The sequence below is a fragment of the Mesocricetus auratus genome, unplaced genomic scaffold (assembly GCF_017639785.1).
Source record: "Mesocricetus auratus isolate SY011 unplaced genomic scaffold, BCM_Maur_2.0 Super-Scaffold_100013, whole genome shotgun sequence".
In the NCBI taxonomy this organism is placed as follows: domain Eukaryota; kingdom Metazoa; phylum Chordata; class Mammalia; order Rodentia; family Cricetidae; genus Mesocricetus; species Mesocricetus auratus.
This window is the reverse complement of record NW_024429196.1, coordinates 21,663,981-21,691,717: the sequence shown is the minus strand read 5'-3', so window position 1 is coordinate 21,691,717 and position 27,737 is coordinate 21,663,981. Positions and strand designations below refer to the sequence as shown.

Sequence of the window (27,737 nt, the reverse complement as noted above, 5' to 3'; positions counted from 1 at the left end):
AAATTAACTAAATCTATAAAGAACTAGTGAGAAACTTTATTCTTGAAATTCCCACTAAAGAATAAATAGGTGGAATTTTAATGTAATAAAATATAAGCCATTTATTCACATGTCCTAAATCTAAATGGACAATAATCACAAAGAAATGTGATTCTAGATTTTCTCCTTTCTTTCTATTTTTGAGTCAGGGCTTCTCTGTGTATTCCTGGCTGTCCTGGAACTCGAGACCCGCCTGTCTCTGCCTTCCAAGTGCTAGAATTAAAGGCATGTGCTACCACCGCCCGGCTTCTTTCTTTTTCTTTTCTTCTCTTTTTTTTTTCTTCAGATGGTGTCTTACCTACTACATAGCCTAAGCTGACTTTAAATTCATGATCCTCCTTTCTTCTGAGTGCTGGGATGACAGATGTGCATCACCTTAGTTGTCTTGGGATTCTGTATTTCAAACTAAGCACCTTTTGTCCAGAACTATTTTCTTAGCTGTGCTCTGACTCTGAATGTGTTTGCTGAGGAAAGTCTTACTATGGTGCTAGATTTCTAGTGACACCCTCAGAGGTAAAAAAGACCAGGACCTTGGCAAAATGAAAATGAAAAGCCTGCTTTTCTTTCCCTGAGGTATTGCAGGATTCAGAAGAGTCCATTGTATCTGAGAAAATGCCTGTAGACACGCAGCCTTGGAGGTAAAGTGCTTGCCATGCAGGCATGAAGACCTGAGTTCAATCCTGAGAACCGTTTGCAAAGCCAGCTACAGTTAGGGCAGGTCCCTTGGTCAGTAACTGGTCAGCTTAGCCAAATTGTTTAAGTTCCAGGCCAATAAGAGACAAGAGACCCTGTCTCAAAAAAAAAGGTGCAAATTCTGAAGAATGATACTTGAAATCAGCCTCTGGCATCCACATGTACATGCACCTGCGCCTATGCAGGTACACACACACACACACACACACACACACACACACTCACACACACACTCAAATCTTTGGAGAGTAGCGATACTCTCCCTTATGTATGAACAAACATCCTCAAGCTGTAGTGGACACAGCAGAGCAGCAAATATGGCTTCTGAGCTCCTGGTCTCTTCTTCGTCTGACTTTGCAAAGACCATTATGAGGAATTGAAAATCAAGGGCAAAAAATGCAAAAGTGACACTAAGAACCATTTTCTGGGGCCTTAGGCCCCTCCTTTCTGACTCCAAATGTTATTACAAGTGTCATTAACGCCGAGGCTGTCACAGTCTTCCTGGCCACTGTCCCCCAGAGCCAACTTGATTCCCCTCTTCACAGTTCCCAGCTGCATTTTGATAACACAGACATTTCACAGTATGTCTTGTGTTATAAACACATCTGTCTCTTACTGTTGTCTTGAGTACAAATACCATGTCTGACTCTTTTTATTTAATTCAGAAATCTAAACCAAGCACAGAGTTGGCCCTCACCAAACCACTTTCATCTCCTCACAGAAGAAAGACAACGCCTTATACAAATGGACACAACAGACTCACTAACAAGAAACTTCTAAGGGCTGGGGTTCTAGCTTAGTTGGGAGAGTGCTTGTCTGCCATGTATAAGGCCATGGGTTTAATTCCCAGAATGACATAAAGGGAGTGTAGTGGTACATATCTGTAGCCTAGCATTTGAAGGTAGAGGTTCAAGGTTATCTATCTAGAAAGTTCAGGGTTACATCAGACCTTATCTAAAAGTGTGGGACTGGTGGCAGGGAGGAGGGTTGGTTGGGGAGGTTGGGGGTGACTACCACATATAGAACTGTTCCATGTGCTCAACAAGAAAGGCAGTGAGTGAAGTGACTCAGGAACATGAAGCAGTCAGGGACATTTTCTGTAGGATAGAACATTAGAGTTACCACCCCACCAGTGAGTCAGGAATACAGGAATCTGCAGGTGTCCTTGGAAGAGGCACTAAACCAAAGCAAAATTTGGTGGAGTCGGGGTACGGAAGCAAGGGAAGAATAGATAATAGAGGGAAATGGTGTACTGGCAATAGTCCCCGGGTAAGAGGCACTTCCTACCAAGCCTGAGCTCTATCCCTGAGACCTGCATGGTGGATGCTGAGATCAAAGTCCTGCAAGTTGTCCTCTGACCACCCCACATACCCAATGACATGAGCACACACCTACAAATAAACAGATGCATGTAATAGAAGAAGATGCCATGACCGGTTAATAGCCAACCCCCTCCTCCATCATGCCAGGGAAGGACACCACTCTGTTCTCACTTTACGTCAACTTTCCATTACCACTTTCAACTTTATACCTTACTGCCCGATTTCTACTAAACGATAAGCCGCATCTAGCAACCCTCGCATCTAGAGCCATCTTTTAGTTGAGTCATACAAAACACAGCAGTTGCTAGGAAACAAAGGTGGGGAGTCTAAGTGTCAGCTTTTTGTTATGTTGAAGTCCTCTCCACTGTTTATTTTTCTGACCGTTGCTTCTCGTGATCATCACTGATTACAGTCTGAAGTTCTAAATTTCATCATCATTGGTTTCTCTCCACACAAGCCCTTTCTGTAATGAAGTAAAGAACTTCAGCAAAACTGTATACTTGTCTCACACTAACATTTAAAAGAAAAACAGCAAACTAATCTAAATAACATCTCCCAAGACAATTATAAGTATTTCAGTAAACAGCTACACTCCTTGTCTTTTCTTTTTATTGAAAACAGATTTTTTATCACATAATTTATCCAGATTGTTTAACCTTCCCTCTACTCCTTCCAGTTCCTCCTCTCTTCCCCTCCCACTCAGAGCCACTCTCTTTCTGTCTCTCATTAGGAAAAACAAAACAAAACAAAACACCAAGATTCTAAGGAATAATAATATAATATAATGAAATAAAACATAATAAGATAAAAACTATCACACTGAAGTTGGACAAGACGAGGAGAAGGAAAAGAATGCAAGACTCAGAGGCCCACTTGTTCCCATGAAAATACCGAATTGAAGGTTATAACGCATGCGCAGAGGACCTGGTGTAGACCCCTGCAGACCCCGTGCTCACTGCTTCAGTCTCTGTGAGTTCACATGAGCTTTGCTCAGTTGATTTAGAGGGCCTCATTCTCCAGGTGTCCTCCATCCCCTCTGGCTCTCACAAATACTGCTTATCTTTATTACTCCATCATCACCAACACTACCACCATCAGCACCACGATCTCCTTTGCAAGTGTTGCTTCATCCATAATTATCATCAGTGCACGAAAGAAGACAAGGAAGGGAACCAACCACTCGTGTAGCACAAAGGGATTGTCCAGGTGTGCTGCCTGGATGGTATCAACAGTGACTCTTCTCTGCAAATCTTATGGCAGAGCTAAGCCCAGCTGTAAATAAGAGCAACCAACAAAAGAAGAGCCACACTGACAGTCCTCTACCTGACAGCATCTTCTGTTCCCGCTCAGGACACTTGCACTCTTGGTGGAATTCTTCTTCCTAAATTCCAGCCCCAGAAACAAGAAAACCAGAGAGAATGTGAAAATAAGCATTAACTCACAGTCACATATTCTTGTAAATCTGAATTCATATGTGATTAAACGCAGAGACAAGTCCTAAATAATGGAGGTTTGGGCAGGGCATGGTGGCACTTGCCATGAATTCCAGCCCTGAGCAGAAAGATGCAGGCAGATCTGTGAGTTCCAGGCCAACCTGGTCTACGTAATGAGCTCTAAGGCATCCAGGACTACATAGAGGGACTCTGTCTTGAAAATCCAAAGGGGAAAGAGAAAGAACTGAGGTTTGAGATGTGTGTGTGTGTTCCTGTGTGTGTGTGTGTGTCTGTGTACATACGTTTATGTATGTGGGTACAGATGTACGTGTGCTTATGTCTGTGTGTACATATGTTTGTGTTTATGTGTGTGGGTGCAGATGAAAGTATGCTTGTATCTGTGTGTCTGTATGTACGCATGTTTGTGTTTATGCTTGCTGATTGGGCTAGGCTGCTGGACAACAAGCCCTGGGATCTGCACGTCTCCACCTCTCCATCACATGACAAGCACACGCTACCACACTGGCTCACTGAAACAATGGGGCTGTCTCCCCAGTTCCAGGAACTGAAGTTTCAGATGAACAACAAATATTAAGTAGAATCATTTTGAGGGTGCTAAGTCACACATATCTGGGTGCCATTCAATCTAGGGGGTCTTTGAATAGCATCCTTAGAGCAGTACAAGTCTCTGACTAGCACATTTAAGGTACCAGCTACCTAGAAAAGAGTCCTAGGTTTCTCCATGGATAGTAATTCTGGTAGTACAGCGGGACAAAGAAAAGTAGGCTCTATCCTTCCTAGCTCTTGGAAGTTATCTTTCCTAACAGTTATCTTTCATCTGAGAAAGGGGTGTATGCATTCCTCTCTGAATACTGGTGTCATGTTCTTTACTGATTAGCTTTTTTTTATTAATGTGTATCAATGCTAATAAACGTGTTCTAATCAAATCCAGTCATTCATCATCCACACTTCCTAATCATTCCATACCTCTAATAGTCATTGTTCTACATAAAGTCGACATTTTAGCTTCTAGATATGAGAAGGAATGTGTGACATAATATAGTCCACTTTCTACCTAGCTATCTTGTAGCAGATGGCATCAGGGCATTATTTGTAGGGCTGGATGTCATTTTATTATTTATGAATACTATGTGTTCCTTACCATTCACCCACGGATAGGCCCCGAGGCTGGTTCTATAGCTGCTGAGAATAGTGCCACACGAACACGGCTGTGCAGGTATGTTTTTCATATGCTAGTTCCATTCCTTTGGGCTATGTAAACCAGCGGTTGAATAGTGAATCATGATAAGAACTTTTTGAGTGTCTTTTCCTGAGGAGCATCCATATGGTTCTCCCTAGCAGTTGAAGTTAGCTTGTTCAACCCTCACCACTAGTGTATGAGTTTCTTTCCTCCAAACTGTTAAAATCTATAGCAGCCACACTGAGGTGAGATGGCTCCTCACTGCAGAAGTATCATGAAACCTGATTTTAAAAACATTATACGCATATGTTGTATGGTATGTGTGTTTGTGTGTGCATCAGATGTCCTTTTTTATCACTCTCTACTTCATATCTTTGAGGCAGAGTTTCTCACTGAACCTGGGGCTCACTACTTCAGCAAGGCTAGCCAACCAACAAGTCCCAGAAATCCTCCTGCCTCTGCCTTCCCAGTGTTGAGATAACAGGCATGTATTGTTGGAGTCAGCTCTTTTTATATGTCTGCTGGGGATCTGAACTCTGGTCCTCATGCTTTCTCCACTGAGCCATCTTCCTGGCCCCAAGAACTGATTTTTTTAAATGACAACAGCTACTCCTATTACATCACTGCTATAAGTGATGAATTAGGGATATCTATAGGCTTCCTCTATTGTTGTACAATATTATTTCAACTAGGCAAAGATGCGTTACATTTATTTATGCTGAGGAACATTACTTTAACTGTGTAAAGATGTTGAGAGACCTCAGCTCAACATTTTTAGACCCCTAGCAACTAGCCCAGCACAGAGTAACTTGTTCTTCTGCCCTCTCCTGAGAAACTGGTGACCTCAAGATAAATTTAAAAGATAACACTCACTGATCAGGAACTAGCTCACCACATTCCTGCTCAATATTTAACTGTACAATGCCCAAAGAATGCATGTTTGAGATAACCTATAACCTTCCCGTTAAGGCATGAGCTATCACTTAACTTCCTTTATGGTGTTTATCTAACTTGCCCATTCTTTATGGTTTTTCCCTTTTAAAAAACTCCGACTGCAACTACTGGGGGTCGAATTCCTCTGCCCGTGCGAGGGTTACAAGCTCAGACCCAGTGCACTCGTTCCCCGAATAAACCTCGTGTGCTTGCATTAAGAATGGTCTCTCTTGAATTATTGGGGCTTCGGCTTATCTCGAGACTTGAGTGAGGGTCTCCCCACTCTGGGGGTCTTTCAATGTGTTACATTTGCTTATGCTGCATTTGTTTAATTATGTAAAGATGTGATGCATTTGTTTCACCTTACCTGCCTAAGACATCTGATTGGTCTAATAAAAAGCTGAACAGCCAATAGCTAGGCAGGAGATGGAGAGGTGGGGCTGGCAGACAGAGAGAATAAGTAAGAGGAGAAATCTAGGCTCAAGAGAGAAGAAGGAGAAGAGAACAAAGGAGAAAGAGAAGGAGAGAAGGTCACACCTGGGGTGGAAACTTGGCAGCTGCCAGGCAGGCACTAGGCAGCTACCAGCTAACCAAAAAGAGGAAGCAGGGAAAGTAAAACATACAGAAGTAAGAAAGCTAAAAAGCCTCAAGGCAAAATGTAGACGAAGAGAACAGGTTAAGTTATAAGAGCTAGCAAGAAATGAGCCTCAGCTAAGGGCAGGCATTCATAACTAATAATAAGTCTCCATGTAATGATTTGGGAACTGGTTGGTGGCTCAAAAGAAAAAAAAGCCTATTGCACTCCATAGCTTTGTCAGCAAGATGAATTTGTGGCGAGTCACTAATTTATTTGCATCACTCGTGCAGAGTAAGCTGCCTCCTCAGCTTCCTTCCTAGCTTGGCACTCACTCTTCGTACTCATTCATTGCTCTTTCTGAGAATTTGGCCCATGGAAGAAGCATGAGAATACAAAGTTCTATACATAATAGTTAGGTCTACTCTACAATTGTAGTGGAACCACAGAACTCAAAAACTGTTTCCACCCATTATTAAAAAACACTTCCAACTGGGCGTTGGTGGCACACGCCTTTAATCCCAGCACTCGGGAGGCAGAGGCAGGTGGACCTCTGTGAGTTCAAGACCAGCCCAGCATGGTCTAGAGTGAGTGCCATGATAGGATCCAAAGCAATACAGAGAAACTCTGTCTCGAAAAACAAACAAAGAACACTTCCAAAACGTGTTCTGAGTTGGCTAGTCCCTAAGTAGTATCTCACTTGGACCAGCACCCCACCAGACTCTCAACCTCAGTAAGACAAATGTGCTTTCTAACTCGTAAAAACTAGTGTCAGCAAATTACCATCAGTATTGCCTCAAAATGGAATTGATGTCACCCATGTCAAGGACAAGTATTTCTCCAGGGATCCAACACTATCTCTAAAGGTTCCTCACTGGAGACCAGATCCCCCAATTCACTCAACTTTACAAGCCCATAAAATAGCATTGAATGGGTAAATTGAGTATACAAAACCCCCATCCAATTATCTCAAATTTATGTGTTACAACAAATATGAATGAAACAACTTGCTTTTCCCTTCCTATACAGGGTATAAATTAATAATACTGCAAATTGCAGAAAATAATCCCACCAGTGCACATCAACTCACAGCATAGAACATGAATTCTTGTTTCCCAAAGCCCAAGAGAATTGATACATAATTAAAGGCATAGAGTCATCTTATAATACAGCCAGAGAGAGCAAAAAATCTCCCGAGAGGCCAAAATTATCCAAACAAAGTCGTTTCATAAATTAAACAATTCTCCCTTCGTGCTAGTGAGACTACTTACTTTTTGTTTTTGTTTTTTCAATACAGGGTTTCTCTGAGTAGCCCTAACTGTCCTGAAACTTACTCTGTAGACCAGGCTGGCCTCGAACTCACAGAGATCTGCCTGCCTCTGCCACCTGAGTCCTGAGATTAAAGGTGTGTGTCACCACCACCTGGCTAGACCACTCACTTTTTATCTCCCTGACTTTCAGGAGCAAGGAACAAACAGCCCTTTGCTTCCCTCCAAACATGCTCATTACTCCATCTTAAATGTGGCCGCCTCAGCTTTCTCTTTAATGAAAATCGCAAAGCCCACAAGAATCAGCGGGGTGGGGTGTCTGTGAAATCCTCTTGGCTGAAGAGTACTCATCGTAGACTAAATAAGCATCTGTCTTTGGTAGTATAAACCATGTTCTATTTAGAGAAAGAAGGCTGTAAATTCATGTGTCTCTTCTCTTGGGTGTGCGAGTTGCTGAATTTGTTCTTAGCTGATTTTCCCAGCAATGCTATCATGAAATGACAACAACCCAACCAGAGGAACATCTGCTAATTTTGCTGCCTGGAGTTCATTGTGTGTCCCGATTTCCTCCTTAAGACATCCTGTCCTGCTCTGAAGAGGCCGTGGCTGCCTGTATGACTCAGGCCAATGTTCATCAATCTACTGAACTTTGTTATCATTGGCACAGTAGTCATGTGATCCAGTCAGGGATAATGAAAAGTATCAAGGGCAGGAGACATAGTTCCAAGGGCAAAGTGTCTGCTGTGCAGAGGTGACGGCCTGAGTTCAAATACCCAGAGGCCATATAAAAGCAAAATGAAGTAGTATGTAGCCCTAGTGCTCCTACAGTGAGGTCAGAGGTGGACATAGAAGGATCCCTGGTGCCATCCAGCTAGCCTGATGAATTCTGGGGTGAGCAACAGGAGACCTTGCCTCAAACAGTGTGGAGGACAAGGACCAACACCTAAGTTCGTCCATCAACCTCCACACATACACTGTGGTACGTATATAACTATACACATGAACACACAATAAATGCACACAAGTCACATACAAATAAATACTTTTTTAAGTTAAAAGAGCTGTTATTGTAGTTGCCATGAGTGTCTCATGTGTGCATACTACACGCTTTGACTATATATCTACCTCCTGCCTACCTTCAATCCTTTCTAGTCCCATCCCCCTCCCCTGCTACAATGCTTACCTTCCCAATTTCACTTCGTTTTCCAATAGGGCACTGGGCCTGAATAGCGCTGCCCATATGTGCATGGGCATTGAGCTATCCACTGGAGCATGAACTATATACCAGGAGTCACCTTCTTGAAGAAAACTGACCCCTCCCCCAAGAAGTCACATGGCTGAGACTGGGTCAAGAGGGGATGAGACATGCCTGCATCAACTGAACCCCAGTTCAACTATATCTGAAGCAGGGTTAAGTCAGGGTTCTGGGTTGGATGTGAATGCCCTATGCCATCTGGTGTTTTTAGTTCTTGTCTCCTCGCCCTGTCTTGCTATTTTGTGAGGTTGTGGAAAAGATAAGAGAAGATGCCTACCTTCCTCCTGTCTTTGGGGTTCTTTGAGGTGTGACAATGAAAGTTGTCCCTGGCCCCCTGCCCACTATGAGGTGAAGAAGCTCTTCCACTCCATGTTCCCATGGTCATGATATTTTCCCCAAGACCATGGGTTCAAGCAGCCATAGGCTGAGTCCTCTGAAACTGTGAGTCAGAATGAATTATATAAAGTTGTTTCTGTCCAGTATTGGTCATAGCAATCCTGCTTCCTTCCCTTCCACAAGCATTCACCACAAGAGCAGTCTTACCAATTTCAATTTGCACCTGATATGCAATGTGTTACTTAGCTTGTTGTCATAGTAAGAAGCGCCTAAGAAACAGCCTAAGGGAGGAATGATTAGTTTGGTTCACAGTTTCAGAGGGTTTAGTTGATGGTCACTAGCTCCATGATTTCTGGGTCTTAGAAGGCAGAACATCATAGGAGGATATGATGGGGGTTTAGGATTATGCCCTATTCACAATGAGCATACATTGTGGCCTAAGGTCAATGAGGAGAGAGTTTTCAGTGGTTGGCCTATAACCTCCTTCTTGTCCCCTGACTCCCAGTCATGTACTACACATGTGCATTCCTTCACATGCACTGTATTGAAAGGTTATGCTTAGAAAAAAACTGACTAAGGAGATATGAAACAAAGGACTTTGGAAGAGATATCTCTGAAAATGAGTTATTGTTCCTCATTTTTGAAGGCTTCTTCAAAGAGAAATAACTGTGTATCTGGAGGTTTACAGAACCCTAGGCCAAGAACACAACAAAAATAAACATATTTTTTCACATGGCAAGTCATTCAGGCCCAGTTGCATGGGAAAATCTGACACATCCTTATGGCCTTTAGTCCAAAGTCCAAAGTCAAATAATAATGTTAAACATGTCTGAATTAAATGCAACGTTTGTCAAACTACTTGGGAATGGAAGCCATAAGACTATCTACTTATATTGTTGACTGGTCACCTGTATGGATCAATCTATAGATTCTATATGTGCCTTGCACTCTGATTCATGAGTGAGTGACAAGAGAGAATCATGGCTTTTCAGCTACTTACTATAGCCTGTAATCTATCTATTGCCCATCTATAAATTCTTGCAAAAATAAAAATGTGAATGAATCTTGTTTCAAGAAAAAAGTTTTCCCTCCTAGAAATCTTGCCTAAAAGTGAAGAGCCAGGGAGCTATGTGTGCACATTGGCTGGAGTCTGGTGATGCATGGCTTAGTCTACTCAGGTTGCTGTAACAAAGCATTGTGAACTGGGTAGTTCTTAAACAATAGAAATGAATTTTCATAGTTCAAGATCCTGCACATCTCAAGATGAAAGCAACAGTGGATTCTGTGTCTGGTAAAGACCCACTTTCTAGTTGGTAGATGGCATCTGTTTGACTCCATTATAACATGAGTGATGCAATGAATGAGGTCCTTTGGACCACTTTCATGAAGGCACTAATCCACTTACGAGTGCCCACACCTTCTAACTTAACCATCTTCTAAATTCTAGCCTTCATTAAATACATTCATACTATAGATTATCATTTTAACTTATGGATTTTGGAAAACAAAAACATTCAAAGAATTATAACAAATACTTCATAAATACTTTGTGAACAATAGAATGAAGAAATTGGGGCACCATTTTTATTCTATCTCCATACTGACACAAGAAATACCTAATACCACATATTCATCTGATACTTCTCCATGTATACAATTTATACAATCAATATTTCATTTGATTACTTTAATAACTGTCTATATAGGTAGAGTGGTGTTCCCCCCAGTTTGTGCATAAGAGATGTGAACCCCACAGCCATGGAACATCAAAGAAAGGCAAGGCCAAGCCTTTCACTTACTATCTATTGAAAGAGTTCAGTGAGGGGCCAGTGAGATGGCTCAATGGATAAAGGGGCTCACCGATAGGCTTGATAACCAGAGTGAATCCCACCAGGATCTACACAGTGGAAGGAAAGAAGAGATTCCAATAAGCTATTAAGTGATCTTCACAAGTGTGGGGTGGCATGCTTGCACCAACGGCCACACACCCACCTGCATACAACAAATAAATGTAATAAAATTTAAAAGGAGCCTGGTGAGATAGCTTCTGTTGTGGTTTGGGTATGAAGGGCCCCCTGAAAGGATCAAGTATTGAGACTTGGTCCCTGTCAGGTAGATCTAGTCATTAAGAGATGATGGGATTGTGTGGGTGCTGATCCACCGATGGGTCCATAATTTGGTGGCATTATTGGGAAGTGTGGAAACTTAAGACAGAGGGCATAGAACACTGGGGGTGTGTCCTGCCAGCCGTTCTCTTCGTAGCCACCATGAGGTGAGCTCTTCCATTACATACTCCTGCCACCAGGATGTGTGGTCTAACCAGAGCCCAACAGCAACAGAGCTAGCACACCAGGAGCCAAAGCAAACCCTCTGTCCTTTAAACTGCTTCTCTAACAAGGAAGAAACTGACACAAATTTCTACTGGCTTCCATTGCCCCCTCCAAGTTAACACAGAGGCTTCAGAAAGTAAGGGAAAGAGGAGGTATGGCCAGCTGCCTCAAACTTCTCCAGGGCGAGCATTCCCTTGAAGCTTTCTTAAGAATCTTACAGATGACCACAGAGTTCTTCCTTCCACACCCTGCCCCGTCTCCCACTCAGCACTCACTCTAAGCCCTGTCATTTGCAGAAGCTGGAATTATATCTGTGAGCACAGCCATAAGTAGTGACACCCAACAACCCCTTTGGTTTCCTGAAAACCCTTCCAGAATAGATAGGAACTTGGTAGTGATTTTTTTTAACCTTAAAATGTTCTAGCTCTCACTGAAACTGAAGTGAAGCTTAAAGTCCAGGTTTGCCAACCAAAAACCTGTCCCAAACTTTTAGTTGACAGAAAGTACAATTTGTAAATTGTCTACATGAATTTACAGTATGATGTGAATTCATCTGGGGAAGAAACGCTTAATTAAGATTCTCCAGTGCCAACTAAAGAATTAGAGAGACTGGGCAAGGAGCCAGAAACTACTGTCTCCTGGGCATCTCAACACAGGGTCCTTGCTAAGCATATATCTAGAACCAACTCATAAGACAATGCTATTTTTTATCTAATTTAAAAACGTATTCTTTTAGAGACTTGATTATTTTATGTTCATTTTGACATCCAGGTATGTATGTGTACTATGTGCATGCCTGATGCCAGCAAAGATCAGAAGAGGGCATCAGATCCCCTGGGACAAGAATTATAGACAGTCATGAGGCACCATGTGAGTGCTGGGAATCCAACCCAACTCCTCTGAAAAAGTAACAAGTGCACTTAACTGTTGAGCCATGTTTCCAGCCCCAACAATATTATCTTTAATGTATTTGTGATAGTTCTTTTAGTTGCATGGCAGCCATACCATGCATTTTCAGGAATTGAGAGAAGACTTGTGCTCAGAATACCTGTAAATATTCAGAGTTTAAAGGGTTTCCCTGAGTCAACACACAGCTCCATCTTGGAGACTAGCATCAATAAAATAATAATGTGCTTCCCACTCGCTTTTATTAACATTTTGTTTTATTGTATTATATTTTATTGAGCTTTTGAGATGGGATCTCTCCATAACCCAGGCTGGCCTGAAACTTACAATCCTCCTGCCTCAGTCTCCTAAGTGCTGAGAGTAGGGGCTTGGTAACCTCATTACAGAAAGGCGATGTCATACAGTGGAAAATGAGAGACAGATGGCTCACATTTCCCTCCCAAACAACTGGATGAACCTAACCAAGTTTGTTCTTTCTTAGGCTTCATTTATCTGTAACAAAAATGAAGGTAACCATGGTTCTGAAATCTCATGGGATATCTCCAGATCAAATAAACAGAAGAAGCATGAAACACATGCTGAGATCTCCAGCACAGAGGCTTCAGCCTCCTTCATATCTGGAAAGATCACAAAGGTCAGTATTTACCTGATGGCTTCAGGAGAACACAGTCACTCCTGTGCAAAAACAAAATCAACACAATGAATAGAATTTCTGTTGCTTCTCACACCATCATCATTCAGCAAATCTGTATTGTTTGTGGACTAGCTTCAGACAACACCCAGAGCATGGAGGACCTAGAGAAACTCATCACAAAAGAGATGGTGGTTTGAGAGGAGAAGGGAGGGGAAAACACTAGTGAAAAGTGTGCCTAAGAGTCCCTGCCTTCTGTTTCCACTCTCTTTCTATCAGTAACTGTTCCTGTGCCCAATTCAGAGCCATCTCCAGAGCATGAATATTAAGGTATTTCTCCCTCCCTCCCTTTCTCTCTCTCTCTCTCTCTCTCTCTCTCTCTCTCTCTCTCTCTCTCTCTCTCTCTCTCTCTCTCTCTCTCTGATTCTCTCTCTGTCTGTCTCTCTTCTCTGTCTCTGTCTCTGTCTGTCTGTCTGTCTGTCTCTCTCTCTCTCTCTCACACACACACACACACACACACACACACACACACACACACACACACACATACACACTAGTAGGCAAGAAGCCTCGGAAGGGGATTTTGATAGGTCAGCCCATTATGCAATGCCTCTGATCTTCCTAACAGGACGCAAGCTTTTTATCTTAGTTCCTCTTCTGTCAGAACTTCCAGAAAGGGAAAGGTTATTTACCTTCATGATGAATTTACAAATGGAGTTTCCTTTCTGAAGACATCTCCCCCTCTCCTCCCACACCTTCCTGCTGGTTTGATGCTTCCCACAGCCACTGCTAATATTGTGCAGATGTTCTAACCCATCAGTGTCCTTGAACCAATTCTGAACTTTAATCTAGAGAGGAAGAGGATTTTATTATAGTCTAATGTCAACCTTTCTTTAATATCCTGGAAAATATCATTCATTCAATAAGCAATGATGCAACACCAACACTATGCATGCCACTGTGCTAGTATGAGAGAGACTAGGGGGCCCAGTAAGTGCTCATTGTCATCCAATAGCTCCTTCAGAAGGAAAACAATCATTACAACTTGAGGGGAGTTGGTGTAGAGTCAAGAGCAAAGCACTCAGGGATATTGAGGGACACCTCCTCATCTGAAGGTCATGAGAGCAAAGCACAAGGAAGTCTTCCCAGTGGGGTGGTACATACCCAGGGAGGCAGAAATGGGGTAGCATTCCAGGTGGAAAATGCTTAAGGAACGTAGTCTTAGATAATGTTTTTCACATTTAAGTACTTCCATCTCAGAGAAAGAATATATCCCCAGTATCTTTCTCCTTGAGTCTGTTGATATACTACATCAATGGATTCCCTTGGCTTCTGGCTTCCTAGTGGAGTCAACCAATGCAAACCACTAGCTAATAAAGGGAGGAGAGTGAGGCCAGGTTCTATTTTCCCATGCTCACCTGTGGGTTCCTGAAGAAAAAAGGCTTGTGTCAAGGCAATCTTCTCTAAGAAAGACTATTTTTTTCCAGGTTCCTATTTCTTCCTCTCCTTGTCTCTGTAGGCTTCAGAATGGTCATAGCCCAGTATTCTTTGTGAGAGTAATTTTCTATTGAGACCCACACTGATACAGTAAATACCAAACATGTCAAGAGTGAGCAGGATTCAGAAACTATAAATAGACGACAATGATGGAACTAATAATAACTGATAGTCTGTTCAGTCAATCTACAGGCATTTATCAATGACCAATTATAAAAACAAAAAAAAACCCAACAACAATGGGTAAGGAAACCAGTTTCTGGATTGTAGAATATGGGAAGTAGTATAGTGAAACAGTGCCTCTGTTTCATTTATGAACTCACAGCAGATGTGGTTGCATCACAAGACCTGTACAATATCAAGCCAGGCATCATTAGAAGGACAATTGCATAAGCCTGTTTTCTTCAGGGGTGTGTCCCTTGTTGTTTGACCATGCCCCAGTGGGTGCCCCCAGAAGGAGTCACACTAACTTGACTCAGTGTGTTATTTTTAAAGAAAAAAAAGGACATGATGATGGAAAAGAGATGTGGGGGAGGGATCCAAGAGTTAGAGGGAGAGTAGAGTGAATATGAATGAAATGTACCTGGGTGTACGAACAAAATTCTCAAAGGATAAATAAAAATATATTTTCTATAAAACAGCTATTGGTAACTGGAAAATGAACCAGGCAAATTCTCTGCTCACAGAGACATACTCCAGCCTTGTGCTCCGAAGTCCCATGTGCATAAGGAACAGAGCAGATAAAGCCCAAGGCACAAGCAAGCAAGGGTGTGCATTCTGCAGTTGCATTGCAGGTGAAGCTTGTAGGAACTTTTGTTTTGGGGTCAAAGACTCATGAGAGGGACAGTGAGCTGGAAAAGTTTCACATTTATTCCTCATTGACAATCTCTAAGAAGTAGGTATTATCTTCTTTTCTTTGCAGATGAAGCAATGGAGGCCTTCAGCTTCAAACAGCTAGCAGCAAATACCATCTGGACCCCAGTCTCAGTCTCAACATTTACTCACCTAACTACTCCAATACAATGTCTTTTCCAAAAATAGATAATTCATGGTCAAGACCAAAGGGGCTTGTTGAAAGAGACTCAATTGCAGGTTTGCTCTAAGAGTTATCCTGTCATTTGAGTTTAATTTCTATCATTATGTAAGGTAAGCAAGCAACTTTTTTTTGGTTTTACGAGACAGGGTTTCTCTGTATTGTTTTGGAGGCTGTCGGTCCAGCCTGGCCTCGAACTCACAGAGATCCACCTGCCTCTGCCTCCCGAGTGCTGGGATTAAAGGCGTGCGCCACCAATGCCCGGCTAGCAAGCAACTTTTGGGAATCCCCATTCTATAAGGTAAATCAGACACCAGCTAACACTTGGCCCTAGAATTAGAAAAGTGAAATAATGACAGGCAAAGTTAGGGGCAATCTAGGGACGCACCAGACATTTGCTTTTTCAAGGGCTCTGCTCCCTTTGAACTGTCTAGTGATGGTTGGATTGAAGTGGCGTTGGACACTGATGACTGGTAAGAAGGGTCCTCAGATTCAGATTGGAAATTTATGACTATTAGATGGACTATGGTGGTGGCACACACCTTTAATGCCAGCACTGGGGAGGCAGAGGCAGGTGAATCTCTGAGTTTGAGGCCAGCCTGGTCTACAGAAAGGCCAAGAAGTAATTGACCTCTGGGAAGTGGTGGTGCACACCTTTAATCACAATACTTGGGAGGCAGAAGCAAGCAAATCTCTGTGAGTTCAAGGCCCCCTTGGTCTACAGAGCAAGTTCCAGGATAAGCTCCAAAGCTACAGAGAACCCTTGTCTCGAAAAACCAAAAAAATAATAATAATAAATAATAAAAATAAAAAAAGAAGTAGCTGGCCCATAGATATTTAGATTTCTATTTTGTTCTTTTATGCTGTATCTCTGCTTTATTTATGCCAGTATCATGTAGTTTTTGAGGGAAGGTGTGTGTGTGTGTGTGTGTGTGTGTGTGTGTGTGTGTGTGTGTGCAGTTGCATATGTCTCCTGGCTCGTTTATGTAGTTGCTTCAACCTGGATGATTCTGTAATGTACCTTCTTTGAGGATACAATTCTTGTCAAAAATTGGCCCAGCACAATTCAACATTTGATCTTAAAATACAAACATCCATATCAAAAATAATTTGAGTTCACAGTAACCCTAACACCAACAAAATCAAATTACCCACACAAAGCAACTTACATCATGGTAGATTTGTTAGAGGGAGTAGAAATCTTCTGAGAGGAGATCCCTGATCTTTTTCAAGGTAGATACACTTTTATTTTATGAGAATCATGCCATATGTAGCCCAGGCTGGCCTTGAACTTAAGATCCTCCTGCCTCAGTTTCTCAACTATTAGGATTATATATGTGAACTGGCACTATTGGGACCTCATGTTTGTTTATTTGTTTGAATCACGTGATTACAGGACCAATTGAAAGACTTATTTTTCAAGGCATTGTAGCACATGCCTATACTCCCAGCACTCACAAGACTGAGTGAGGTTTGAAGATTAGAAGTTTAAGGCAAGCCTGGGCTATATAATGGGTCTCTAGAAGAAGGAGAAGAAGAAAGAAGGAGGAGGAGGAGGAAGAAAAAGAAGAAGGGAAAAGGAGGCACACCCATAGACATAGGAATGCAACCCTGGCATTCCTTAAGCAGACACATAAAATTAACTCTCATGTATACTGTACAGTATTTGGTAGCCGTGCTGCAAACCATTACTTAATTTTTCCTAGTAGTGATAAGTCCCCAGAGGAAGCAAAAGTTACCCATCCTGAAGATTAGTCTGGCGACAGTATGGGGTCTGGACTAGGGTACTTATGTCTGTGAGTAGAAGGGACAATGAAAACACCTTTATAAAAAAGCAGTGGTCAAACTGAAAACACAGGGAAACAAATACATGTTTTCTTTCATTTGTGGACCTGAGATGGTGTGTGTGTGTGTGTGTGTGAGAGAGAGAGAGAGAGAGAGAGGAGGAGGAGGAGGAGGAGAGAGAGAGAAAAAGAGAGAGAGGAGTGAGAGAGAGGGGAGAGAGGAGAGAGAGAGGGAGGAGGGGAGAGAGAGAGAAAGGGAGGAGGGGAGAGAGAGAAGAGAGATAGAGAAGAGAGAGAGAAAGAGGGAGGAGGGGAGAGAGAGAGGAGAGAGAAGAGAGATAGAAAAGAGAGAGAGGAGAGAGAGAGAGGGAGGGAGAGAGAGAAAGAGAGAGAGACAGAGGGAGGGAGGAGGGGAGAGAGAGGAGAGAGAGAGGGAGGAGGGGAGAGAAAGAAGAGAGAGAGAGAGAGAGAGAGAGAGAGAGAGGTGGGGGTCATGAAACTGTAAAGTGGACTATGACAGAAGAGAGGGTTGTTAAGGGAGTGGAGGAGTGAAGGAGAGGGTACAGAGGTGGTAGGACATGAAGCAGACTGGGGGTCTCTGAGGAGAAGGAGACCAGTGTGGGTGTGAATCAACAAAAACAGGGTTTGGGGCTGGAGAGAGGGCTCAGTCAGTAAAGTGCTTGCACTCAAGCCTGAGGACTTGAGTTCCATCCTCCAGGAGACATGTGAAAAGGGTAGACATCACCACACTGGGAGGAAAGGATCCCCCTGGCTTGCCGACCATCCAGTCTAGCCCAGTCTGTGAGATCTACATTCAGCTAAAGACCCTGCCTCACAAAATAATGTGGAGAGTGATAGAGGAAGACCCAATACCAACCTCTGGCTACCACATACATGTATGCACACATGTACACACATAACACACGTGTACACATACAAAAGAAAGCTGTATGTATGAAAATATTATAATTAAACCCATTATTTTATATGTTATTTTGGTTGTTGTTCTTTAAGACATGGACTTCTTACACAGTCCTGGCTGGCCTGGAACTCACAGACGTCTGCTTGCTCCTGCTTCCCATGTACTGAGAGGAAAGGCTTGTGTCACCTTGCCATGCTGCCTACTAACTTAAAAATAGCAATAAGTATGAGTAAAGAAAACTGTGGTGCAATGGAAGTAGCTGACTAAGGTCAAGTATGACTAAGGAGAAAAATCAGCAATTGAGGACCAATCCCAAGACCATTAGCATGCTCCCAGTAGAAGACTGGTCTTCGAAACTGAACCATTAACATATTAATATTGTATTTGGGGCAATTTGTGAAACTTGAGAATTATGTCATCACAATGAATATGCATTACATTTGGCATTGTCTAGGGCACTTTGGGGGTTGAAAGAACACCTAGCTCCCTTCCTCATAACTTTCAGAACTCAAAAGAAAAATAGAATGGAGGCTCATTTCCATGTGGAGCCCTGGAGGGTGGCTGGATGTTCATGTGAAATTGTATACAGGGAGAGTAACTGGTGGTCACATCAGAGGATATTCAATAAAAAAATGAATGGGGGCTGAGGTGATGGCTCATGGGTCAAAGCATGAGGACCAATATTCAGATGTCTAGAACCCAAACAAATGCCAGGTGAACTCATACCATCAAGTCTCTGAGGCAAGCACTTTGCATCACCAGCCCACGTTCTTTAATGTCCTAACCTTACCTGAAGCTCTCTGACAGTATCCGTCATCCAATTCCTTCTAACAAACTGATTTTTTGAAAAGCTTAGTGTCAGGCAAAACATTTCATTTGCTGTACAGTGCCCAATAATATTTACTGAATCACAGAATCAGTGAGAACTCTAAAGGAAGGGAGACCACTTGGGTGGACCATCTCAGCTCGCACACAGGACGTGGGCTGGAAAGGCAGCGTGGTGGCTAGAGCAGAGGTTTCCTGGTTTGGTTTGGTTTTGTTTCCCCACAGAAAGGGTGAATGATGGAAGAGGAAGTGCATGTTATCATGCTAGCAACTTCTAGAGATACTAGACCCTCGTAAGACCTGACTCTCGTGGGAATTTTGCTGAACACAGGAGGCCCTGAAGCCTAAAGAGAGGCTGCAGAGATGAAGGAGTAGCTGTGACTGCTCAGACTTAGTCTTGGATCAGCGTGTGAGCAGTGTTTGAAAGAAAACTCGCAAGAGTACGGGACCCTAGCTGGTGACAATAGCTGTCCACTTAAGAAATAGTATAAATAAAAATCCTTCTATTTGTTTTATTTCTGATTCTTGGTTATAGAAGGTCAAGTACATTGACAAGAATGTGCAGGAATTATAATCATTAAAATTACCTCACAAACACACTTCACGAAGTCCTAAACAAACAAACAAAGAGAAACACGGGATTTACTTAGACACAATACTATTATGTCTTGTTTGCATGTATTTGTATGTGTGTATGGTGTACATAAGTAGTTATACAGATATGTGTGCACATTCATGTGGAGGCACACACACAGGCACACACACACACACACACACAAAGGAAGGCCATAATATGAATGAACCCTAAAGATATTATACTAAGGGAAATCAATCATAACAAAGAAAAACACTGTACAATTCTAGTCATGTAAGATACTTATGTGCAAGCCAGGACTGGAATAACTTCAGTTCAAATGATGAGAAGTTCTGAGATGGATAGTAGTCATGATTGGGGTTACTGAACTACACCATTAAAAATAGCAAGCATGATAACATTTTATATTGTGTGTGTTTACACACATGGCTGTGTGCTCATGTACACACAAAGGGTCTGACTCTATTCACCCAGAGTCTGCATGCCAAGTGATGTCATAGGCTGCTGTGTCTACCTTTGACCTACTCCTACTAGCGGTTCCAGCAGGACACAGACAAAGACTACCTCCTCTCCTCCGCAGCACTCAGAGCATATGAATCTCCACATGCCTGCAGGAGCTCTAGATCCTGTGTCATCAGGATCAAAGGAATAATTATTCCCTGCTTGCAGGATGTCGGAGACTGGAGAGGGGAAGCCCTTCCTGCAGAGAAAGACTGCTCCCACAGCTGTGGGCTCTGCTCCAGGCAGCTATTTCCATTCAAGGATGCTGGTCTCATGGGGCCAACACTGCAATCCCATCAGAGGGCTGTGGCAGCTGGGGGAGATTAATGGGCCACATTAGCACCTTAACTGGGCAGCCCCAGTATTTAGTCCCCATTTCTTTCTCATCATTCATTTTGATAAAAATCTCTTTGCTGTTTTGGCCATGAGCACGGCTTCCTCCTCTCACATTGTCACATTGGTGAAATACGCAGACACTGTGAAATTTTATCTTAAAGTACTTTTTAAAAAGAAGTAGTGAATCTCCCCATGGGTCCCAGCTTCTAGGGGCAAACTAAGCTCATGAACAAAAGCATGCAAACTCAGACCCAGCTGTGGAAGGCACAGCACATGTTAGTAGTGACAAGTGGCGTAGCCTTCCGCTCCCAGTTGCTGACAAACCAGCACCTCCCACACACTGTCCCAACACTTTCTTCCACTTCCACCCTTGCAGTGGCTTTGAGTGTCTGCCTGTCTCTTCCCTTTACCAAGTGTGAGCCCCAGATTCACTTGACCAAATTTCCCTTTGTCATGACTCCATTTGTGTTTCAGACACACATTGCCATGAATAAACTACAGGGTGTTTCCCATTTATAACCAACGAAGCCAACAAGCCCTGATAAACAGCTTTTGAAACCAATGGGAAAGGAGATGTATAGCCAGGCCCCATTTAAACTTGGCCATTAGCCCTAGTAGTATATTTGATGGAAAGAACTGGATCCTACTAAATTTTTCTTATTGTATGTCTACATGTGTGTCTGTGACAGAGATCTGTAACAGGAGTTTTTCTCAATCACTCTTCCACCTAATTTTCTGAGACTCAATCTGGAGCCAAATGATTCAGTGGGACTGTCTGGCCAGGGAACCCCAGATCTTCCTGTCTCTATTCCCTCATACTGGGATTACAGGTAAATGCTGGCACATCTGGGTGTCTTCTTATGCAGGTGCTAAGAATAGAACTCAGATCCTCTTGCTTGCAAAGCAAGCATTTTACTAACTGAGATACCTCCTAGGCCCTATAATAAAAAATTTTAATCTACAAAAGACATAGTTAAAAAGATGACAAACCACAGATAGGGGAGAATTTTGCAAATCACATAGCAGATAGAATTCTGGTATTCAGCACTCAAGAGGCAGAAGCAGGTTGATCTCTGTGAGTTCCAGGTTAGCCAGGTCTACAGAGCTAGTTCTGTAAACAAATGAACAAACAAATAAATAAATCTGGTATTCAGTATAGACAAATAACTCTTAAAATTTAGCAGTAATAAAACACACTATTCAAAAATGGTCAAAAGACTTTAACAGACACTATGTCAAATAAAATATCCAGATGACAACATATGAGAGGTCACTGGGGAATTGCACATTAAAACAATAAAGACATCACTGGGGCTGGAGGATTGGCTCATCATGAAAAGCTCTTGCCCATCCTCCAGAGGACCCAAGTTCAGATCCCTACATCCACACTGAGCAGCTCACAACAGGCTGTAACTGTAGCTTCAGGGACTCTGATGTCCCCTTCTGGCCTCTGTGGGCACTACACACTTATGACATACACTCATTCAGACAGATGTCCAAACAAAAATAATTTTTAAACATGCCACTCTAAGTCTGTTAGAAAGATCTGCTCTAATGCCACACTGTGATAACAGCAAATGTTAGCAAGGACGGGAACAATGAGAACTCTGAGTGCTGTAGGGAATGCACAAAGGTACAGCCGCTTCATACTTCAGAAGACAGTTTGGCCATTTCTTACAAAAGTTACACACATTTCCCGTGATCCATCAGCTTCACTCCTCAATATGTACACTCACACAGACACACTTATGATGTACACCCACACAGTTTTATTGTGGGGAGTTGGTGACCAGGGAGTGTGAAACCCTGCATCACTACTGTATATTCTGTAGACACTGTAGGCACTATACACTTAAAACACTACTCATAAAATTATTTCTTCAGTAATAAATGAACCTGAAATAATTATAACAGTTTATGTTGCATACTTTTACGTTATAAATGTTTAATTTTTTGAGGGTTTCATATATGAGTACTGTGTTCCTACTCCTCCCATTTATATACTTTCAATTTCTCATTTTTTACCCTTTTGTAATAACCACTTTAGATACACATGCATTATATACATTTTGTTTTCATAGTCTATAACCTTATTATTCTTAAAGTTTTTTCCTTTTCATTTTTAATTACAACACAATTACATCATCATTCCCTCTTTCTTTTCTTCCCTCCAGCTTCGCCCAAATACCTTTCCCCTTACTCCCTCTTGAAAACATGGCCTCTTTTTCTTAAGTTGCTAATCCATAAGTAGATCCATGAACTGAGTAGACTATGGGGAATTGGTAGAAGTGGAGAAGGGGCCCAGCTAGAGGAAGTGTGTCACTGGGCACATGTCCTAGAAAGATACAGCTTGTCCCTGCTCCCGGCCATTCTTCCTGCTTCCTGAACTCAGTGAGGGGAGCAGCTTTGCTCAGACACATCCTCTTACTCTGTGATCTTAACTTCACCCTCGTCCTACAACAATGGAATGAAGCTTTTGTCACTGTGGGCCGAAACTTCTGAAACCATGAGCCAAAGACTATCTTTCCTTCTGAGGTCTTTCCTCAGGCATTTGATACAACAATGAAAAAAAAAAAACAATATAGTTCCATGCAAGACTTTATCTTTAAAGCTTTGAAATACTCATTGGCTGCCCTGCCTTGTGGATGAAAGTCCTTCTAGGCATCTCCTCGTAGTATAGGGGTGGGCAAGGCATCTTCTCCGGCAGCTGTTGAAAAGTAATCGTAAGCTACCTGACAGAGGCAGAGGCAGGCAGATTTCCAAAGAGAAATCCTGTCTCAGAGAAAAATAAATAAAAGTAAAATAAATAAAGTAATAATAGATAAATAAATAAGCCACATAAAGATGGAAAATACACAGAGAGTCTGGATACTGTATGCTATTATGTTTTTCAGTTTTTTTATTGCTAAGGAAGGAACAACTAAAGTACACTTGATTATAAATGCTACTGAATTAATTCAACTTCTATCTTTTGAAAATGCCTTGACTTCAAACTTTAAGTATAAGGATATGTTACTTGGGAAAGGAGATTTTACTTATGTTTCCACAGAAAATGAAAAGCTGAGGATTCCTTCCAGGCTTCTGTGGTTTGACGAACCAAGACCCCCGGAAGCAGTGGACCAGGTGTTCCAACAATTGAGACAGCTAAGATGATGCAGCTTTACAGACCCTGAAAATACGGACTTATAAAGGTTTCTGAGATTTGTCATGATCCCCATGGTGTGAACAGCGCCCCCTTCCAGCAGGAAGCAGTTTGGAATGAGCGACGTCCCAATTCCCATCTTGTTTATAAACCTTTGTTTTCATTTAAATGGGATTGTTTATAATTGGTTAATGATCACAATCAATCTCTTTTTAATGATAAAAAAGGTAATTATGGTATGGGTATTGTTTTTCATTTATTGATACAAATTCAAGGTCAATTTTGTAATGTGTATATTTCTCCTCTTGATTAAGTATTGTGCTTATACTGATCTTTTACAACGTAATGCATAATTGAATACAGATTATAGATAGTTACTTATAATAGTTAGAATTTACAGTTAGGTAAGTTAGGTTTTCTAGATATACAGAAATATAAATAAACAGTCTTCAAACCTTTCAAAGACCTTCAGAAAATGGCATTTAAAATGGTTTAGGGTTTTTCTTGACAATGAGAAATGTCTGCTCCTGGCAGCACCAATTATGTCTGAGAGGAAAATGGACATCAAAGAAACTTGTTATGGAGTTTGCTTTCAACATGGCAAGATTAGCCATTTGGGCAAGAAACTGCTCTTGCCTGTACTGCTTGACTGTTGCTGTATAAACTGGACAGGCAGGACCCACAGGAAAGTGACTGCTGAACTCAGTCTTACAGGGTTCCTGCTTCATGAAAGAGTCTATGAGACTTTCTGCAGGACAAAGAAAAATGACTGACAGACTGCCAATGCAGATGGACAGTTTGAAATTTCCTGCTTTGCTGAGAAGTGTTCCAGACACATTGTGGCCTATGGGCTGAAGATGGATGCCCCAACGTACCAGAGGAACTTCGGGTGACTGTCCAGGCAGTAAGATGTCTCTATCAATCCTAGTGATTATATATTATCCTTCTGTGGTCTTTGATGGAGTTGAAGACAGATAGCTATAATTATAGTTTTCCTTAGTTATGATAAGAGATAAGCTACATATATGACTTTGGACTCACAAGGATGGGATGGATGATATTTTCTTTAGATCTTGCTAAATGTTACTAGACAAAATGTTGTAACTGTGTTCTTACTTGATAACTGTTCTGTCATATACAATTTGACTATGTTAAAGTTAAGACCTTTCTTTTTGTTTAAACAGAAAAGAGGAGATGTTGGGGAAGTCCTGTGTATATATCAATAAATTACTGCTGGCCAATAGGAATCTAGATAGGTGGGGCTAGGAGTCCAGGATTCTGGGAAGGAGAAACACAGGAGAGTTCGACATGTAACGCCATGGGGTAGGAAGCCTGGAACTATTCTCCGGTAAGAGAAATACTTAGATTAACAATTATGGGGTAATTACTTAAAGCAGAGCTAGCCAGTAAGAGACAAGCAAGGCCAACAGCTTCATAACTAAAAAAAAAAGTGTGCTCAGATTTCATTGCAGGAAAGTGGTTCTCAACATGTGGGTCATGACCCCTAAGACCATCATAAAAGACAGATATTTGCTATGATTCATAACAGTAGCAAAAATTACAGTTATTAAGTAGTAACAAAATAATTTTATGGTTGGGTGTCATCTCAACATAAGGAACTGTATTAAAGGGTCACAGCCCTAGAAAGTTTGAGAACCACTGTCTTGGGTTTTTTGTCTTTCTTGGACTTTCTTTCCCATACTCTGGGTTTCTGCTACAGCCCAGTTCTTGGATACAGAGTTTCAGGGTGGTCTTGTTTGTCCGTGTCATCTCCTCCAAATACCAATCCCCTGCCATGATTTGCCTAGTGATACAGGTGTAGAGTTTCATTCCAGTCCATGTTTTCTTCTGGCTAATTAGATTAAGCAAACCATATTACTGTAATGGAAGATAATGGATTATTATTGTGTTACTCTTCTCAGCAATGGACAATAGTCATCAAACATCTCCCTGCACATTGTTCCTGTCCAGAGCCCTGAATTCCACAGACTGTTCCAGGCTTTATCTATAAGCATGTTTGTTTTATGACGTACACTGTAGTCATTCACCATTCTGGCTACAAGGTGATGGGTGAGGGGTACCCACTGAAATGCAGAAAGCAGGACATTCTTTGCACACAGAAAGTGTGCTGATCCCTCACTGTTTCTGCAATGAGAAGGGAGTGTGGGTGCAGGGACAGTCAGAGCCTAATGATGTGTTCCCTATCTCACATCAAATTTTTGGAACAAAACACAACATGTTAAAGGAGTTGAGAAAACTGAATATGGTGAAACATGCCTGAAATCCCAGTATTCACTCCAGAGGAACAAACAAGGAGGACCAGAAGTTCAAGGCTATCTTTAACTCCATAACAAGCACACACACACACACACACACACAAATATATATATATATGTATGTATATATATATATATATATATATATAATGCCACCATTAACCATGTGACTTACTAGAGGAGCATACAGATGAGGTAATAAAAGAGCGGTTTACCACACCACTAACCACACCCGCTTTAGGCATGACTAAAGACGTATAAGGACGTAGGTGGTGAACTACATCACTAGCCAGGCCCACTTTTGGGCATGGCTAGGGGTGTTACGAGGGGAAGGTATAAAATACTGAACAAGGGAAGTCTCGGTCTCTTTTTCCGGCTTTTGGCTTCCAGTTCAGCGGCGGAAAACTACTCAGCTCATCTGGGTTACTTGTTTGGTCTCTTGTGAGTAGTTTCTACAATAAATACTTATTTTTTTTTGTTTTGTTTTGTTTTGGGTTTTTTTTTTTTTGGTTTTTCGAGACAGGGTTTCTCTGTGGCTTTGGAGGCTGTCCTGGAACTCGCTCAGTAGACCAGGCTGGTCTCGAACTCACAGTGATCCGCCTGCCTCTGCCTCCCGAGTGCTGGGATTAAAGGCGTGCGCCACCAACACCCTAAATACTTATTTTTAATTTCAGTAAGTGTGCCATTTATTGTTGCAGCATCATATATGTATATGTATGTATATATATATATATATTATAGCAAAATACAAATAGCTGGAACTATAAAATCCAGTATAGTATGGCTCTAAAACCCCAACCATCACACCTCAGTAGGCAAGTGACCTAGGACATCCAACCTGCCTGTCTTTGTTAGAAAGCAATGAAAACAGTGTCACAGGGAACCCAAAGCCTTGAATCAGCCCCACGACCCCATGAGGACATCAGACTCAAATCTCTGGCTGGGAGAAGTAAGGCAAGCTTGAAAACCTGAACATTTAGACAAAGAAACCGACTTAAAAGGACTACTTTGACTGCAAAAACCTGGGAAATTTTTTCTTTCCTTCTCAAAATAGTGCTAAAGGTCAGAAGAACAAGATTGTTAAGAGAAGCTTTTTCTTTGAGAAGGAGCCGTCCCGCCCGCCTGGTTCTAGAGCCGCTTTCCCGCCAGCCTGGTTCTAGATCCGCATCAGTCCCAAATAAACACACAGGAGGCTATATTAATTATGAAGCTGTTGGCCTTGCTTGTTTCTTACTAGCTAGCTCTGACTTAAGTAATTACCCCATAATTGTTAATCTAAGTATGTCTCTTACCAGAGAATAGTTCCGGGCTTCCTACCCTATGGCGTCACATGTTGACTCCCTGTGTTTCTCCTACCCAGAATCCTCCTAGATTCCTAGCCCCACCTATCTAGATTCCTATTGGCCAGACAGTGCTTTATTAGCATAAGACTTCCCCAACACAAGATGATATCAGTTCTTGAAAATAAGCTGTTGCATGACTTTTCCTTGCCAGATGTGAACATATTATCTGTTCACAACAGAACAAAGAACTAATTCTACCCAAGTCCAGTTGAGTGGAGCAATGAGTTTGTTGGGTGACTTATAGGAAATTGAGTAAGGGGCTACTTACAAAGGCCACTGTATCACCTCAAGACCCACCTAGCATGGGGTAAAGACTCACAGACGTTGCAGGGCAGAGAGCTCCACTTGAGATTAGCTTCCTCTCTTACCAACCATGTACTGTTTTTTATAAACCTGGGGGAAGGATGTTGTGAATCCTGCTGCTTTCATGAAGTTCTGACCTTCAATCTTCATGAGCATCCTGAAAGGGAATGCTTTATAGCTTCCTGAATCTTCTGAGCCCTCATCCTCCCTCCCTGAAGGAATGCTTCAATTTGGAAAAAAAAAATGGCCACAAACCCTC

The 27,737-nt window shown here is 42.0% G+C and overlaps 1 protein-coding gene across 1 annotated transcript in view; it reads right to left on the bottom strand.

Moving 5' to 3' along the window:
- Fam107b (family with sequence similarity 107 member B) overlaps positions 1–27,737 on the bottom strand; it is a 205,151-nt gene that overhangs the window by 127,582 nt on the left and 49,832 nt on the right. Inside the window, exon 2 of the mRNA XM_040755494.1 lies at positions 3,378–3,435. Within this exon, the coding sequence (XP_040611428.1) occupies positions 3,378–3,435 (58 nt within the window). The remainder of the gene's footprint in view (positions 1–3,377; positions 3,436–27,737) is intronic.